Source organism: Nestor notabilis, unplaced genomic scaffold (genome assembly GCF_000696875.1).
Source record: "Nestor notabilis isolate BGI_N333 unplaced genomic scaffold, ASM69687v1 scaffold17533, whole genome shotgun sequence".
Classification (NCBI taxonomy): domain Eukaryota; kingdom Metazoa; phylum Chordata; class Aves; order Psittaciformes; family Psittacidae; genus Nestor; species Nestor notabilis.
In genome coordinates this window covers 1-16298 of record NW_009922546.1, presented here as the reverse complement: position 1 = coordinate 16298, position 16298 = coordinate 1, and the positions used below count along the sequence as shown (strand labels likewise).

Here is a 16298-nt window from a genome sequence, read left to right as displayed (position 1 = left end):
CAGAGTTTAAAATTGGAAATGCCACATCACTGGCTTGGAGGTAGTTTCTTGGAAAACAAAGCTGAAAGTGGGAATGCCAAATATATCTGTAAACCAGTCTTGCTTAGCATGGATCACGCCTTCAGTATTAAGGTAGGGGAGCTGCACCTCTTTGTAGGAGCATGTGGGACTCATGCAGAATTTCTTTTTAAAGTGATACTTAGTTTGTGCCTTTTCCCTTTCTCTAGTATGAAGTGGAACAGAACAGAATTTACCACCTGAAACTGCTGCTTCAAGTTCAGATCAGGAAAAGAATATACCACATTGTAACAACAACTCAAGACCAAAGAAGAGGAAACTTACACTGAAGACACAAGGCTTGATCTGAAACAAGAAGTTTGTGCCTACTCAACAGCTTCAAAAGAGCACGTCCCAACGCTGCTAGTAGTCTTTGTTTTCTCCAGTGCTGTATTGAAACTGCCCAGGGCAGCAGCACTTGTATTCTCTATTAGCTTGATAGATCAAGTTCTCTTGCTATCTTTTTTCTTTCTTTCTCTCTTTCTTTTTTTCTTATTTTTTTAAATAATAGCAGTCTTCATCCTTAGAAACTTGTGCTGAAACAGAAAAATCGGCTAATACTACTGAAAGTGCAATATTTGAATATCACTGCGAGGTTGGTGCACATACATAGAGAGTTTTGTATATTTTTATTTCAGGACTTAATAGGAAATAAGTTGCCAACAGAATGTTTGTTGGTTTTTACTGTTATGTTGGCTTTGTAATAGTATAACAAATTAATAGTACTTGCAATATGGTTCTAGTTAATGATGTTTATAACCCTAGAGAGCTGGTTATTAATGTTTCTCTCCTCTAGTAATGGTAGTGTTGTGGTTCAACTCCCTTCTTTTCAAACAACTGCTTATTGAGAAGTCAGCTGTTGGGAGTAAACTGTTGGCACAGTTGGGCAATCATCACGGTGCGGTAGAGAACCATTACATTGTAGGTCCAAGTAAGTCTTGCTTGCAAATTAATAGGTAGTAGCTTATTACTAGAAGCTTCTTAAAGCACAGTTTTATGACAATACTCCTGGTGATCTGTATAAATGGATGTTGTGTTTGGTTTTTTGTTATGCTCTGTTTTAACATTATGTTTGCACAGCTCTGGGTATATGACAAACATCTAGAAAGGCTGCTGATACTGTAATGTGTCCTTCTCTTTACAGCAGAGTTTAGTGCCAGCCTGAGGAGTGTATCTTTGAACTTAAGTTGTCAGACTTCAGATGATTGATGATGAGTTCTTTGTGCTATGCTATTAATACTCCTTTAAACTCAAACTATTCAGGTGGTACCATGCAGTGGTATTCTTTGAGCAAGAGATTAGAACAGTGTGGTTTTCTAACGCTAAGCTAGGCAATTCTGAACTTAATTTTTAGGTAGATTTGTGTAGTTTCCTGCACCTGGTTACTTCTACTGTTTAGTATCTGTGGCAGCGGTGTATGTGTGTTTTTGTACTTCAAGCTTGTAGCAGAGATGTGAAGTGGCCATTTTGGAAATGTCTCACAAAGAGCATTTCTCACACTCATTTGAAATTTCAGAATGCATTAATGGTATTGCCTGTTATCCTCCTGGGAAAAGGGATAACAATATACCATTTTTCCCTTCCCCCAGCTACCTTGCTTGCAGGGCCAACTTATAAAACTCTAGGATGGTTTAAAATCAAACACTTCAGCTGTTACCTTCCCACAAGGGCACCTTCTTGTGTATGAAATGTCCTAGGTACTGCCCCCTTGAAAGATGAGGGTTCATACATTGCAGTGATGCTGACAGTAGCTAGTCTGTAACACTCAGCAGCTTTGTATAGTGCTTTTTTTGTTAGCCTGAGAAAACATGGCCTTTAAACGTAATCGACTGCATAAAGGAAGCAGCAACACCTGTGGCTTTCATCCCTTGAGCAACTCGGGCTGCTCATGAGACATCTTTTCTGGGAGAGTAGCACAGCACTGCAACAGTTAACCCAGGAAGGTGGTAGAACCTCTGCCATTGGAGGCTTTTAAGTCGGCTAGACAAAGCCTTGGCTGCCTTTGTCTGGTGGCTAGAGGCTGAGGAGGATGGAGGAGAGTTCTCCAGGGGTCTCTGCTGGGGCCATGTTCTCTGAATCACTATTTTATGACATGTTTGTACTTTATGACTTGAACAGTGAGCGTACTGCTTTATGCCGGGTAGCACAGGGTTGTAGGGTATCTTGATACCTGGGGCTTTCTGATTGTAGACTAAGAGGGCAGTATTGATGAAAACTAAGCAGTTGAGTAGCTGCTTGTCTGTTATGCTGTGGCTTATCGTGCCAGTTTAACAGATAATGCTGCATTTTACTGTCTGTCTTCAGAAGACCTTATGTAATCACTTGACTACTTAATTCTGGGACGGTATGGAGGCTATCCATCTGAATATGGTGGCAGTAAAATTGGTACCTAACCTGGCTGTGAACCAGCTGTTCACATAGTAGTTACATACTTTGCTTCATATTTGTGAACTTCCATGCTGCAATGTGTTCTTGCACTGGTGTTACGGTTCTGTGTTGAAATAGAATATTTCTCATTCTCCTGAAGTTTTTGACAGTGTCAGATGTGCCTGAAGAGGCACATCCCTAAAGCTGGTACAAAATTATTGTACATTACATTAGGCTAAGTAGAAAAGGATTAAAACAATTACATTTGGTTGATTCTAGGTTTGCAGGTTCTCTGGAAGTTGCCTCAAGATTGCAATATGGGGAGATGGTGGGAATCTGTAACTAATGGGGTGTTAATTCCATAACCGTGCAGAAATGTTTAAACACTTAAAACCTTTTTTTTTTAAGTATGAAAGACTGAATGAACAAACTAGGGACAAACTTTGCAGGTTTGTGAAGCTGAATCTGTTGGTTCAGAACTGTTGCATTTTCTTAAACCTGCTTAATTCAGAGAGCAGATACTTCAGGTATTTCCTGGCTCTGGTGTGAAATAGTGAATGTGGGAGTACTTTGAGGTGTAATACTTCAGAAAGTCAAAAGTTTGGTTTGGTCTAAACAATACTTATTTTGGTGTTGTATTTCTGACCTATTTTATAGATGTGTTGCCTGTCTAGAGATGGTTTTACAAAAGCTTGACTATTTTGGTACTCTAGAATTTGCTCGTTACAATAAATTCCACAAGCTCTTTGTGTTTCTATTATTAGTAATAGTTACTCTGCGATGTGGGCATGGAGAAAAGAAACCTCTTTTAAGTAAATAAGTGGGGTTTGTGGCTTTTCCCCTCCCTGTGTTTTCTTTTAACTAGATGAGCTTTGATCCAAACCTGCTCCACAACAATGGACACAACGGGTACCCCAATGGTACTTCGGCAGCGCTGCGTGAGACTGGGGTTATAGAGAAACTGCTGACCTCTTATGGCTTCATTCAGTGTTCAGAACGGCAAGCTAGACTGTTCTTCCACTGTTCCCAGTACAATGGCAACTTACAGGAGCTCAAAGTAGGAGGTAATGAGACAACTTTCAGATCTTCTTGAGTGAAGACCAGGCTCTCTCACTTGCCATAGAAAATCCTTTTATCTTGTGGTATGAACAAATGTGTGCTGTTGCTTCTGGTGGGCTAAAGAGACAACTGAATTAACCCACCGCTCCTGATGAGAGGCATCTGTAACGCTTAAGCTTTGTGCAGCTTGTGTTAATGTAGTTGTAGCCCTTCTGGAAAAGGTGTGGAGTTAGGTCAAACTTGTATAAGTGAGATGGAAGTAAGTGCTTAGACTGTGGAAGAATCTACTTACAGAAGTGTTTTGTCTTTAGAATTAGTTTGAAGATGGCCAGTTGTGTTTTGGAATGGGCAGGCTGCTACTTCATGCTACTGATTAATGTGGCAGTGAAGGTTCTAAACTGATGAATGGCGTATGTTATGTTGTCTGAACTTCAATGTGAAGTCTGCTTTATAGTGGGGAGGGAATTACTGAGGGCCAAGCCATTACAATAGATTTTTAGGAATAAGCAGATAACCAGAGAAATAATTTGCAAATAGCGTGTCCTTCCTTGGTAACAAAAGCACCTGAGGTTTGTGTTAGGCTGCAAGCAATGGATTATCACATGTTTAAAAAACAAAACCCCTAAACAAAACTCCATGACACCATTATTGTTTGTCTTGTAGATGATGTTGAGTTTGAAGTGTCTTCTGACCGCCGAACTGGAAAACCCATTGCTATTAAATTGGTGAAGATAAAGCCAGAAATATTACCTGAAGAACGAATAAATGGACAAGTTAGTGCCTGTTTGCTATACATGCATAATTTCCATGCTTTATTCCAGTACCGAAGGTTAGATTTGTTTAGCATGAGCATATTAACTACATATGATGTACAGTTACACTGAAATGTAGTAGCTTTGCTCTGGTGGAAAAGTCAGAGGTTCTGTTTGAGCATTTCCTTAGCTCCAAACAGTTCTTGCAGTCACCAGATGCTCTGTAAGAGTGAGACTTTGCAACATGGCATTCCCTGTTGCACACTGGAAGCGCATCCATGAGTGTATAGTAGGGGATATGAGATTCGTGTTGTATTCAACAGTGCTGCTCCTGAAATGACTAGCAATGGATTTTATTTGTTTTTGGCTGGTAGGTTGTGTGCGCTGTTCCTCACAATTTAGAGAGTAAATCTCCAGCTGCCCCGGGTCAGAGTCCAACAGGGAGTGTATGCTACGAACGTAATGGGGTAAAGCTTGCATATTTTACTTGAACTTTTCACTGGTCCATCAACGTGGTCTATGAGCAAAAATTGTGATGCAGTTTATAATGTAGTCAACTGACACTGCTGAGAGCTGTAGTTCTTGGCCAAAACCCAGCATGCTTTGGTAATTACTACAAGCAGAAATGTTAATTCCGCGGCTTGCTTGCTTGTATCCATGGAGAACATTGTATAAAACCACAGAGTTGGCTTTTCTCTTTTAAAACTTCATGAAGCTGGGTTTGTAATGTTCATGTATCCTTACCTTGAACATTTAAAGATCAGAAACTAACATTTCAAGATGGCCACATAAAAACCTTTCAACTTAAATTGCTTGTTAAAGACTCATCCAAACAGCATGATGGGGGGAAAAATGATCGGGTTTGCATGCCATGTTTGAGCATTTTCCATTTTCTAGAGTAAATTAATTTCTTTAGTAGCAGGTATTGTTGTTAAAACTGTGTTAATCTTTCTTTGAAACTACTATTCTCCAAATACTAAGTAATAATACTGGTCGATGTTAATTTTCAGGAAGTATTTTACCTGACTTACACCCCGGAGGATGTTGAAGGAAATGTACAGCTGGAAACAGGAGATAAAATCAACTTTATAATTGATACAAATAAACAGTAAGTTGGTATTGCTTTTCTGCCTTCGTGCTTGGTTTAGTAGTCAGGCAGAATTAATGCCTGTGCCAAGAACTGAAATGACATTATGAATTATAATCTTCGTTTTTGCTCCAGTTTTAAGTTACTCCTGGTTTGCTCTGTTTACTTTTTTTTTTTCCCCCTCCTCTAGTACTGGTGCTGTAAGTGCTCGTAACATTATGCTACTAAAAAAGAAACAAGCCCGCTGTCAAGGAGTAGTCTGTGCCATGAAAGTAAGTGGTGCTTCAGCTTTCACGTTTCCTTCGAAAATGAAATGCTGTTCTGAAAAGTGGTGTTACAAGTAGTAGATTTAGGGCATTAAGAGCTATTAACAACTTGGAGCTGTGGGTGTAAACTGGGTGAAACAGCTGATCTTTGATACAGATCTTCTTAACAAATGAAGTCCTATTTATTTCCATTTATACCTTAATTTCTTGTGGTTGTCTGTGCTGTGTGCACTAGTGAATCTGTTATTCTGGTGTGTCTTTTATTGTCTTTGGTAGAACTTGCTATGTTAAGAGAATAGGCAATTTATTAAACACTTTGTTCTGTTCTTAGGAAGCCTTTGGATTTATTGAGAGGGGTGATGTCGTGAAGGAGATATTCTTTCACTATAGTGAATTTAAAGGTGACCTAGAAGCCTTACAGCCTGGTGATGATGTGGAGTTTACAATCAAAGACAGAAATGTAAGACGAAATCCATTAAAAACTGAAGACAAGATGCTAGAGCATAACTGGACAGCTGTCTGTTTTCTCAAATTCACTTGTAAAAGGAGGGAGGAGGTTCATGGGAGAATGGCTTTTTACCTCATCTGTGTGGGTGTTTGACTGATTTTGTGCTTTTAGGGTAAAGAAGTTGCAACAGATGTTAGACTTCTGCCTCAAGGAACTGTCATTTTTGAAGATATCAGCATTGAACATTTTGAAGGAACTGTAACCAAAGTAATTCCAAAAGTACCCAGCAAAAACCAGGTGAATTTCAGTACTTACTGAAGTTTATGTGAAATGGTTTATTGATTGTATTGAATTCCAATCCAGCAGGAAGTGTCCCCTTTCCCTGTAACAGTCTGCTGCACGAGCATTGTATCAGAGTAAAGGAGTAAGTTTGGGCTTCACCAATTACAACCACTGATAGCAGGCACAGTACACAATTTTTCTAAAGATGATGGAAAACAAGAATTAGGGTAGTGCTACATTGGGGAGTACATGTTTTCTTTAATGTTTCACATACTTCCCATTGAATTTAACTGGTTTAGGATGAATCTCTAAGGCAAAAGCATAGGGAAAAGGGGAGAAAATATTTGCTGGAAATGCCTGATCTTAGGATTCCTGTGAGGATTAACACTTAAAGAGGTGTTTGACATAACTTGACCATTAATATTTGCCTTAGAGGAAAGAGCACTTCCCTTATGGCTTTAGGCCAGTCTGCATTGTTGGTTTGGGAGGGGTTGGGGCGGGGTTTCTTGTGTGTTTTGGACACTTGGTAAGGCTGCTTTTTAGAAGTGGTGTAAGCATGGTTATAAACTCAATTCTTGAAATAGTCTTAATTTCTTTGGCAATAACGTGCTTGGTGCTTTAAGTAAAATCCCCAAACCAACAAACCACAACAAAGACACCTTTAATTTGGCTATGGACAGCAAATTTCAAATAAGGAGTGATAGGAATGAAGCATAGTGGTCTGAGTCCAGCAGGCACTTGGTGTCATCCATACTTCTGTTAGAATAGCTGGCAGAAATACTAATGCTGCCAGCAGTTATGCTGAGACTTGCAGGTGAACTAACATCTTCCGTTGGGTTTTCTGCCTATAGAGTGATCCATTACCTGGCCGCATCAAAGTTGACTTTGTGATTCCTAAAGAACTTCCATTTGGAGACAAAGATACAAAATCCAAGGTGACCTTGCTGGAAAGTGACCACGTTCGGTTCAATATTTCAACAGACAGACGTGACAAACTGGAACGAGCCACCAATATTGAGGTTCTTCCCAATACTTTCCAGTTTACTAATGAAACAAGGGAAATGGCAAGTATCTCTTCTAATTCTTGAGGGGAAATGAAAGTAAAACATGGAGGGCGGGGGTTTGTCTTGAACACTAACTTCAATGTAAAAATCACTGGTGTCTTCCATTGCCTTTTCTGAAATCCTTAGATATACACTTCAAAGTGCTTGAGTGATAGAAAACTCAGGATTAATGCTGCGCATCTTTCCTTTAAAAGAATAAAACCTTAACTACTGAGTGAATTGAATCATATCAGAAAATCAGACCTTAGCTGGCTGGTTATATATAGCAAGCAAAAGACATGCAATTGTGAAGTATTAGTTTAAAAATTCACATGCTTGAGTCTGAATAAGTAACTACTCAGTTCCTGAGGAAAACTGGAAGAACCTGGGGCTATTCAGGTACTGAAAAGTCTTACGAATCAGAGGCAGTACTGTGTGCACCTTTGGGATTGCATGGGCTTTGGCCAGTCTCTCTTTGAGGGTCCAGCAGAAGGACAGTAAAGAGCTGCTTTCCATCACTTATTAAAAAAACTCTGTGGATTACAGGGACTAAGATGGACGTGCTATCAGTATTATAGGATATCTTTCATTCCTGTAATTTGGAATGCTGGTTCTGTTCCAGCTACACTGTAAGTTTGCCTTGCTTTACAACCGAAGACCAGTTACATACTGGTGTGATAACACTGCTGTGGTTAGGGAGCCTTTGCTTTTAAGAAAACCACTGAATTTCAGCCTCTTGGGTTTTGGCTTTCTATCCTATAGACTTCTTATGTTTCGATTATGGCCGGATATAGTTGCCTGCCTGAACTGAGTTGTCATTGGGCTGGCAAGTGTTAGCTGAATGGGAGCTTGGAAAGCTCAGGAAGCTATGCAAGAGAAGAATGTTCCCAAAGGTGGAAATTATCGTTGCATGGACATTTAAATCCTATAAGCCTTCCCTGACACTTGCTAAAGGCTCTGTAGGAACTAGGTTGAACTGAACATGTTTGTGAATTCAGCCTTGCTTTGTGCCTCTGGCATGATCTTGTTCTAGTTCTTCCTGACTTGAATAATGAACTCTTTCAAGCAACTTCTTCATTTGCCTGGAAATCTGATGGGCTTTTTCCGAAACTTCCCTTTGACCACTGTTTTTATTTCCTCTTTAGATAAGTTCTTGTATGTTTAGTGCGTTATATGTATACATTTGTAGAATTGTTCTCTGTGTAGTAGTAACACCAGGTTCTTTTAACTGTAGTAGTCCTTGTTAATGGCTTAGTCTTTTCCATGTCACTCTTAAGACATTAAGTTGAGAAACCAGGTAAGTACATCTTGTTTGCATTTCAGGTTGACCATAGCCATTAACACTACAGTTTGCAAGGCAGTATATTGCATAAACCAAGAGGTGTTTTTCATAGGATTCGGACCTTGTGTTTAGGTTGTGTACTCCACAGACACACATGGAGTACCTGCAGACAGGTGTCACATACTAGTAGTAAAACTGTAGCTGTCCCTTTGACTATTCCCAGGGTGTGATTGCAGCAATGAGAGATGGCTTTGGCTTCATTAAGTGTGTGGACCGGGATGCTCGCATGTTCTTTCACTTCAGTGAAATTATGGATGGGAATCAACTCCATATTTCTGACGAAGTAGAATTTACTGTCGTTCCTGTAAGTGAGATTAATACTTGTAAGAAATCTTTACTTTTAAAAGGTGTTGCCTACAGTCTGTCTAAAATCGGATTGGTCTCGTTTGCCAGGATATGTTGTCTGCCCAAAGAAATCATGCTATAAGGATTAAGAAGCTTCCAAAGGGCACGGTTTCTTTCCACACCCAATCAGACCATCGTTTTGTGGGCACTATAGACAAAGAAGCCACTCCAGCCAAAGCCACTAGCCCAAATAAAGGCAAAGAGAAGGTAATGCTGCTCTTCTACTTGTGGAGTATCTGTTCTGCATTCCTGGCTTTGGAGCCTGGGGCTGTTTGCTTAAAAATCTAATTCCACTTTTTGAAGCACTGTTAATCTTGTATAAATGTGAAATACATTGAGTAGCCAACAACAGCAGTCAGCACAAACTAACCTGTGTGAAACAAGATAAGAAAGAAATTATTAATGATTATATTATTGAAGGTAATTTCCAGGAACTTGAGAGGAAGCTTCTTTCTACCTCCTACTCTATTAGGTACTAGATAGAATAAAAAAGTAAAGTTTCTAGGGCTAGAGGAGAACCTCTGTGTTGTCAGGCTGTTTTAAACAATACCAGAGGACTTAATAAATACCTACTGGAAAGGGTAGTAACACTTCACTTTAAGACAACTGTATCATTTAAAGCTTCTTAGAGTCATTTGCTCTGTTGCGTTTTTCACCAGTTACTGTCAAACCACTGTGGCTCAAATGATCAGTGCTTGAATTGTACATAGGAAACTTGCTCACTTACAATTGAGACACTGATTGCTGAATTCTGACGTCTTATTTTTAGGAGGCTGAGGATGGAATAATTGTTTATGATGACTGTGGAGTAAAACTGACCATTCCTTACCAGGCCAAGGATGTGGAAGGATCTGCTAATCCCCAGATAGGAGATAAGGCAATATAACTAAGTATACCATTGGGAAATATTTTTTTCTGAGCACTGTGAGGTGGGAGCTTCTCTTTGCCTTGTTACTGGATTTGTCCTCCCTCTTGGAACAAATGAAGGACAAGGCATCTGCGTAATGTTACCCATTTGCTCTGTCCTAGGTTTGAGTTGCTTAATATTCTGTATACCTAGGAATAATATCCTGAAACCTGGTGATACATATGTGAAAATAGTGTCTTCATTTGTAAATGATGCTTTTAAAACAAGGAGGTCTCATCTCTTAAGACACTGGGCTCTGCTTGTGAATAGTCAAGGGGAAACTGGCATAGAGATTTTGAGATGGATGGTGAAGAGGGAGCACATACCATTATGACCAGCTTAGCATGAGGGATAATGGAAAGGGAGAGAGCTTGGAGATCTGGAAGAGCAGCCTAAAAACTACCAGTGTTCAGGAGCTGTACTAGGAAGGCATCAAATACTGTCCTTAGAAACCTGGGTGAAGCTCAGTACGTGTCTACTGGGGGCTCCTGGTGGTAAGTGTAGTGCAAGGAGGCAAATTGCAGGAACAGGAAGATTCTCATGTATAATGGGTAAAAAGCTGAGTGCTGGAGCCTGGCTTGCCTTGCAGATGCTACTAGTTGTGACTACTCCTCTTTGGAATGCAGTAAATGTCAATGACTGACAGATGTTTCTGTGAATGTAGTGGTTAGAAAACTAGTTCCCTGGTGAGTGCAGGTATTGATTAGAGCTACACAGCTTTGAAATCAGTTGGTTTGGGGCATTTTTTTTGGTGGTGGTGGTTTGTTTGGGTTTTTTTTATCTAGTATTGACATGCACCTCTTCAACAGGTTGAGTTCTGTGTGTGTGAAGTGAAGAGAACTGGTCTGCAGACAGCCGTTTCTGTCAGAATGCTAGGACGCAATTACAGCTCGAAGAGGCTTTTGGGATACGTGGCAGCCCTGAAAGATAACTTTGGATTTATTGAAACAGCAAATCATGATAAGGAAATCTTTTTCCACTACAGGTGAATGACAGTTTATTATTATTTGCTTGTTTGTGTGGGTTTGCTTAGTTGGGGGGCAGAGTTTTGTAGGGTTTACTGTTAAACCCATCTGGACTTCATGCACGCATATGTGCTTAGGTGCCTCAAGTTCCGTTTATTATCTTTGCTGGACTGGTTCAGGCTTTTCTGTTAGTCAGCAGCCTTGGTATTCTATCCCTGTGAATCCTAGGCCACAAAATACAGTTAACTGTATATTTGAAATGCTTCTTGGAAATGTGAGGTGCTGAACTAGTCAAATAGTTTCTGATCAACTTGCGTAAATGTTGAATGAATATCACATGTTATCACATAACTAAAGGAAAGTTGTACGTAATTCTGTTCCTGTAGTGAATACTGTGGTGATATTGATAGCCTGGAACTTGGAGACACTGTTGAATACAGCTTGTCAAAAGGCAAAGGAAACAAAGTTAGTGCAGAAAAGGTGAACAAAACACATGCAGGTAAGACTCTACCTCGTATTTTCTGCTTACAAGACTGTTGGCAGCTGTTGATGGATAAAGTTTGTTAATAATCCATTTACAGCTGCAGCTTAGACCAACAGGATGATGCTTAATGTGGTGGTCATAGGTTTCATGAAAGCTGTTGCTTATGTTTCCAGAGAACAGACAAGTGTAAACCAACAGACTGTGGACAGTAGCAACTCTTTAGAGCTTTATTGTACTTTGTCCCCTTCAATTGGAGGGTTATAACAGGAGAGCTAGTGGCAGAACAAGCCAAATTCATAATTGCACTAATAGTGCTGTGCCTTGCAGGAGGTATGCAGGTATTAAGGACTGGGGGGCAAAGAAAAAGCATACTTAAAGGTTACTGAATGGTTGAAGTATGTGGGGGATGGAAATGCAGTGGAAGAGAAGTAAAATACTTTGATTCAGTGGTTTCTAGTTTCACAAGAAACTAGTGTTTTTCTTCTTCAGTGTTTGAAATATCAGTGTGGTCTTGATTAGAAAAGCTGTCATTACTGCTGCCTTAAAGCTGTTCCAGTTTTAGTGGGTGATAGTGCACTGCTTTCAGTGTCTTGCTGTGCGTACTAGCTTAAAAAGAGTAAGTGATTGACCACTGAGGTATGAAAAGAACATCCTGTTCTTCCATTGTCTCTTTTCAGTGAACGGTATCGCTGAAGAAGCTGATCCAACTGTTTACTCTGGTAAAGTAATTCGTCCTTTGAGGAGTGTAGATCCCACACAGACTGAATACCAGGGCATGATTGAAGTCATGGAGGATGGTAAGATTTTAAGTTACAAGAGTTTCTTTCACAAATGCACAAGCAGTGTAGAAGTTTAATAAACTGTAAATAGAGATGCTGAGAGCTATACTACAGACTGTGTTCATACTACTAAGCTGATAGTAAGAGCAGCATTTCTAATATCAGAAATAAGTTCTGAATGCCCTCAGGTAGGAAGGAATGCCTCTCAAGTGTCCTGTGCTTTTTCCTCCTCTAGGTGAGATGAAAGGAGAGGTTTATCCATTTGGAATTGTTGGAATGGCAAACAAAGGTGACTGTCTGCAAAAGGGAGAGACTGTGAAGTTTCAGCTCTGTGTTCTTGGTCAAAATGGGCAGACAATGGCTGTTAACATCACACCATTCCGCAGAGCCACAGTGGAATGTGTGAAAGATCAGGTGAGTGATGCATGTTCATAGGAAATACCAGTTAACATGACATGGAGTAGATGAAAACCCACTTCAGCACTATAATCCATGAATGTTGTTGGGCAGGGTTGGATTGCTTTGTATCCCAGCCTAGGGAAGCTGCTTTGTGTCACCCAAGCACTGGCTTATGCAAACCTGTGTAATGTGGCTTCAGGGAAGGTGAACACAGTACTTGGTTCTGCTGGTTCATTGGTGCTACTGGGCAGCAGTTCTTGATCAGAATCAGTTGATTCTGGTCCTCTTTCTGGGATGTCCTAGAAATTGTTCCAACTAATTTTTGCTGAACAGGACATTAAAAAAGTGGGTTTTTTTTAAAAAAAAAAAGAAACAAAATGCTGCATACTCTGCTTTTAGAAGCTGCTTCCCAGCATTAAGCAGTCAGTGGTTACAGTCCACCTGAAACATGAAGGATAATCATAACTTGGCCAGCTGCATCTCAGAATTCTTAGGAAATTGAGTGCTGTGGATGCTTTCTGGTTTTACAGCTATTCTGCAGCACTTTGCTGTTGTCTTCTAGAGGGGTGAGTTTTGCTGAGTAAAATGGTAAATGGGAGTAACTGACTCGTTGTACCAGAGACAGACCAAAAAATAGACTGGTTTCTGCTGTACAAGGAGTAGTCTTGGAAAAGAACATGCAGGTGCACTCTTCAGTTTAATACTGAGAATGCTGCCAGGACTTTTGCAGGTTTCACATCTTGTTCTATAGACTTTGGGGTTTAAATGTGACTTTACCAGCCCAAGAGTGCCTAGACTTCCAGAAGTATTGTTTCTAGACAGAGTGTTCTGATCAGTGTAGAAATTGCATTTCCACTTCTAAAAGTCATTTAAACTGCAATAATGAGTAAGGCATTGAATCTGTTTAGATCCAGAGGAAAAAAAATAACCTCGTGATGTGTTGGTTTTCAGTTTGGTTTCATTAACTATGAAGTGGGTGACAGCAAAAAGCTCTTCTTCCATGTCAAAGAAGTTCAGGATGGTGTGGAGCTGCAGGCTGGGGATGAAGTGGAGTTCTCTGTAATCCTGAACCAGCGCACAGGAAAATGCAGTGCCTGTAACGTGTGGCGTGTCTGGTGAGGATTTACGATTCAAGTGACTTAATCTGGCACGATGTCTGCATCGCAGCAGGGTGGTGCAAGCCTCTTCTAAACCGAGCTGTTCCTAAAATGGGAGCTCTGAACTTCTGGCTTCAGTGAGAGCCTCTCACCTGAGAGCTGCCATCATTTGGAGATGTTGATGCTATGCCATTATGTACTGGCAACTCGGAAGCTTTTTCTTGTTGCAGTTAAAGGGAACAGAAATGTAGGAGATACTACTTAGATGTGCATGAGAGTAAATGAAAGGCCTCTACTCACTACAGAATACCCTTCCGAGGGGTTTGAGCTACTGCTATTTTGTAGTCCTGTGCTTGAAGCAGTGGTTTTGAAGCAGAAGTGTGTGGTGTCACCCGGGTGGTCTGCTTTTGCACAGCATGGGTGGTACTGATGGGGACGGTGAGTAGCTCATACCAGCTCTGGGAAGTGATGCGTGCTCTCTGGTTGACTCTGTTACAGTGAAGGCGCGAAGGCTGTGGCTGCTCCACGTCCTGACAGACTCGTTAATCGTTTAAAGAGCATTAATCTGGATGATGCCAATGCTCCTCGGCTCACAGTTCTTCGTCAGCCTCGGGGACCGGATAACTCAAAGGTATGTAAGACAAAACGCTGCGTTGCAGAGGAACTGCAGCTTGGGTTTGAACTTGGATAACATCAAATTGACTCCTCAGTTGGAAACCTGAATGGTTTGAAGCGCAGTGTCCACCTTCATTCTGTAATGAACTACTCACCTGCTCTGAGAGATGAGGTTATTTCTACATGATGTCAGGGAGCTGTACCCTGTGTCAGTCATGTGTGCTCTGGTTTGAAGTGAGCGCAGTGTCCACCTTCATTCTGTAATGAACTACTCACCTGCTCTGAGAGATCAGGTTATTTCTACATGATGTCAGGGAGCTGTACCCTGTGTCTCTGTTTTGAAGTGTGTGCGCTGTTAAAGCAACCAGTTGTTGCTTGTGTTCTAACCCACGATGGCTCTCCAGGTTTGTTCATAAACCTCCTGCTCCCCTTTTCGGAGACAGTAAATGAAATGCCTTCACAGGAGGTTCTGCCACCACTTGATAAACAGGAGTGAAGTGGCTGGAATCTCTGGAGCATCCAGGAACCCACAGAACCTGTTTTGTTGCTGTCTGTGTTTCTGAAGACAAATGTCGCTAATTAGGAGCGTGCGCGCTCTGTACCGGTTGGAAGAGAACAGGTTGACTTTAAAAGTGCGAGGCTGGAGCTAAAAGTTATTTGTTTTTCCCTTTCAGGGATTTGGTGCAGAGAGAAAGATCCGCCAAGCTGGTGTTATAGACTGATCCCCAAACCCCATCCCTGATGTACGGCTGAGTGGTGGGGGCTGGTGAAGGGTACTGAATATCTCCCTGTTCATCCCTTCCTCCAAATTCTAAGAAGCTATTACACCGGTTTTAACACCTTCTCATGTTATGTTTAAAATAAATTTATGAAACCATTTTAAAATTATGCACAGTTGCATTTTGGAGAACTTTAAGGTGGCGCCTTTATAGTATCACATTTTAGAAGCTTGTTTTGAATGGTGCATTTAAACGCAACTGGTTACTGCAACTCTACATTGCCTCTGTGAGTAAACATTATAGACAGCTCGACTCGGGCAGACCTTATGGAATTCTGCACTACAGTTCTCTCTGTTTTATCATCTTGGCCAAGGTGTTCCTATGCCTTAGTGTGCGACCGCGTTGTGTCTGCTTCCCAGTGGGAGCGGGAGGCTCCCTTCAGCTCACTGCTCCCCCCGAGGACCACGTGAGGGCAGAATCAGTTCAACTTGATACAAATCTGTCTGAACATTCAGATAACTTATGTTGATGGCCAAATGTTCCGACGTTTTCCTGTTCATTTAACTCGGGTCCTTTCGCCAGTGATGTTCAGAGCCCAAGGGGAGTCTTTTGGGTTCACTTTCTGTTTGTAGCGTTCTGAACCACTTGCAGTGCAGAATTTCCTAAGGCTGAGGTGTGCCATCAGTGTGATAATTTAAATATATTTAAAACGATGCACAAATCTGCTGCTTCCAACACTGCAGCTTTGACCCCCCCCTTCCTTGACTGATTTAAACTGAAACAAAGGAAGAAGTTGTGCCTGAAGTGAATACTTTTTTTTTTTTTTTTCTATTTTTTCGCAGCCGGCACCATGTACTGTAACAGAATAAATACTCCTTTAGGCTTCCCATAATAGCTGTACCGAGCCTTTCATCGAGGTGGGATAGTTGATGTCTGTGTGCTTTATTTTGGTTCCCCCCCCTCCATTCCCCCGTCACACTTTATCAAGCGAGAAACCGGATTGATTGGTCTGAGTCTTATTTACCCAACAGGATCAGGAGTTCTTGCTCGGGATCGAGGCGAGTTCCGGGGTTTGGGTTTGGATTTGTTCAGGTTCTGTTCATTTTGGGGTTGTTTTTGTTTTCTCACGTTACCTCTGTTCTCGCTGTAGGGGTTTCTCGGGGAGATGCGTTATCTTTGTAAAACAGACGTTGCTTTCTCCAGGTTTTTCTGTTAATGGCAAAGAATGGAAATAGAATAAAGTTTTACTGATTTTGAGACAAAACGAGCGCTCCCTCCGCCCTGT

The 16298-nt window shown here is 41.0% G+C and overlaps 1 protein-coding gene across 1 annotated transcript; it reads left to right on the top strand.

Annotated features, from left to right (window-relative positions):
- Positions 1 to 226: 226 nt before the first annotated feature.
- On the top strand, positions 227 to 15536 carry CSDE1 (cold shock domain containing E1, RNA-binding). The gene is made up of 19 exons (XM_010011675.1): positions 227 to 652; positions 3290 to 3488; positions 4147 to 4256; positions 4610 to 4702; positions 5246 to 5343; positions 5513 to 5594; positions 5920 to 6048; positions 6208 to 6333; positions 7170 to 7382; positions 8867 to 9007; positions 9097 to 9255; positions 9818 to 9925; positions 10765 to 10940; positions 11307 to 11419; positions 12082 to 12201; positions 12419 to 12597; positions 13534 to 13697; positions 14178 to 14310; positions 14969 to 15536. The coding sequence occupies exons 2-19, from the start codon at positions 3290 to 3292 to the stop codon at positions 15014 to 15016; spliced, it is 2391 nt and encodes a 796-aa protein (XP_010009977.1). The 5' UTR covers positions 227 to 652; the 3' UTR covers positions 15017 to 15536.
- The last annotated feature ends 762 nt before the right edge of the window (positions 15537 to 16298 follow it).

Excerpts from the sequence above, each read along its gene's own strand:
- CSDE1 (XM_010011675.1), top strand. The coding sequence starts at position 3,290 with ATGAGCTTTGATCCAAACCTGCTCCACAACAATGGACACAACGGGTAC. Across the intron at positions 9,926-10,764 it reads ATCCCCAGATAGGAGATAAG|GTTGAGTTCTGTGTGTGTGA; the intron begins GCAATATAACTA and ends CCTCTTCAACAG. Across the intron at positions 11,420-12,081 it reads GGTGAACAAAACACATGCAG|TGAACGGTATCGCTGAAGAA; the intron begins GTAAGACTCTAC and ends GTCTCTTTTCAG.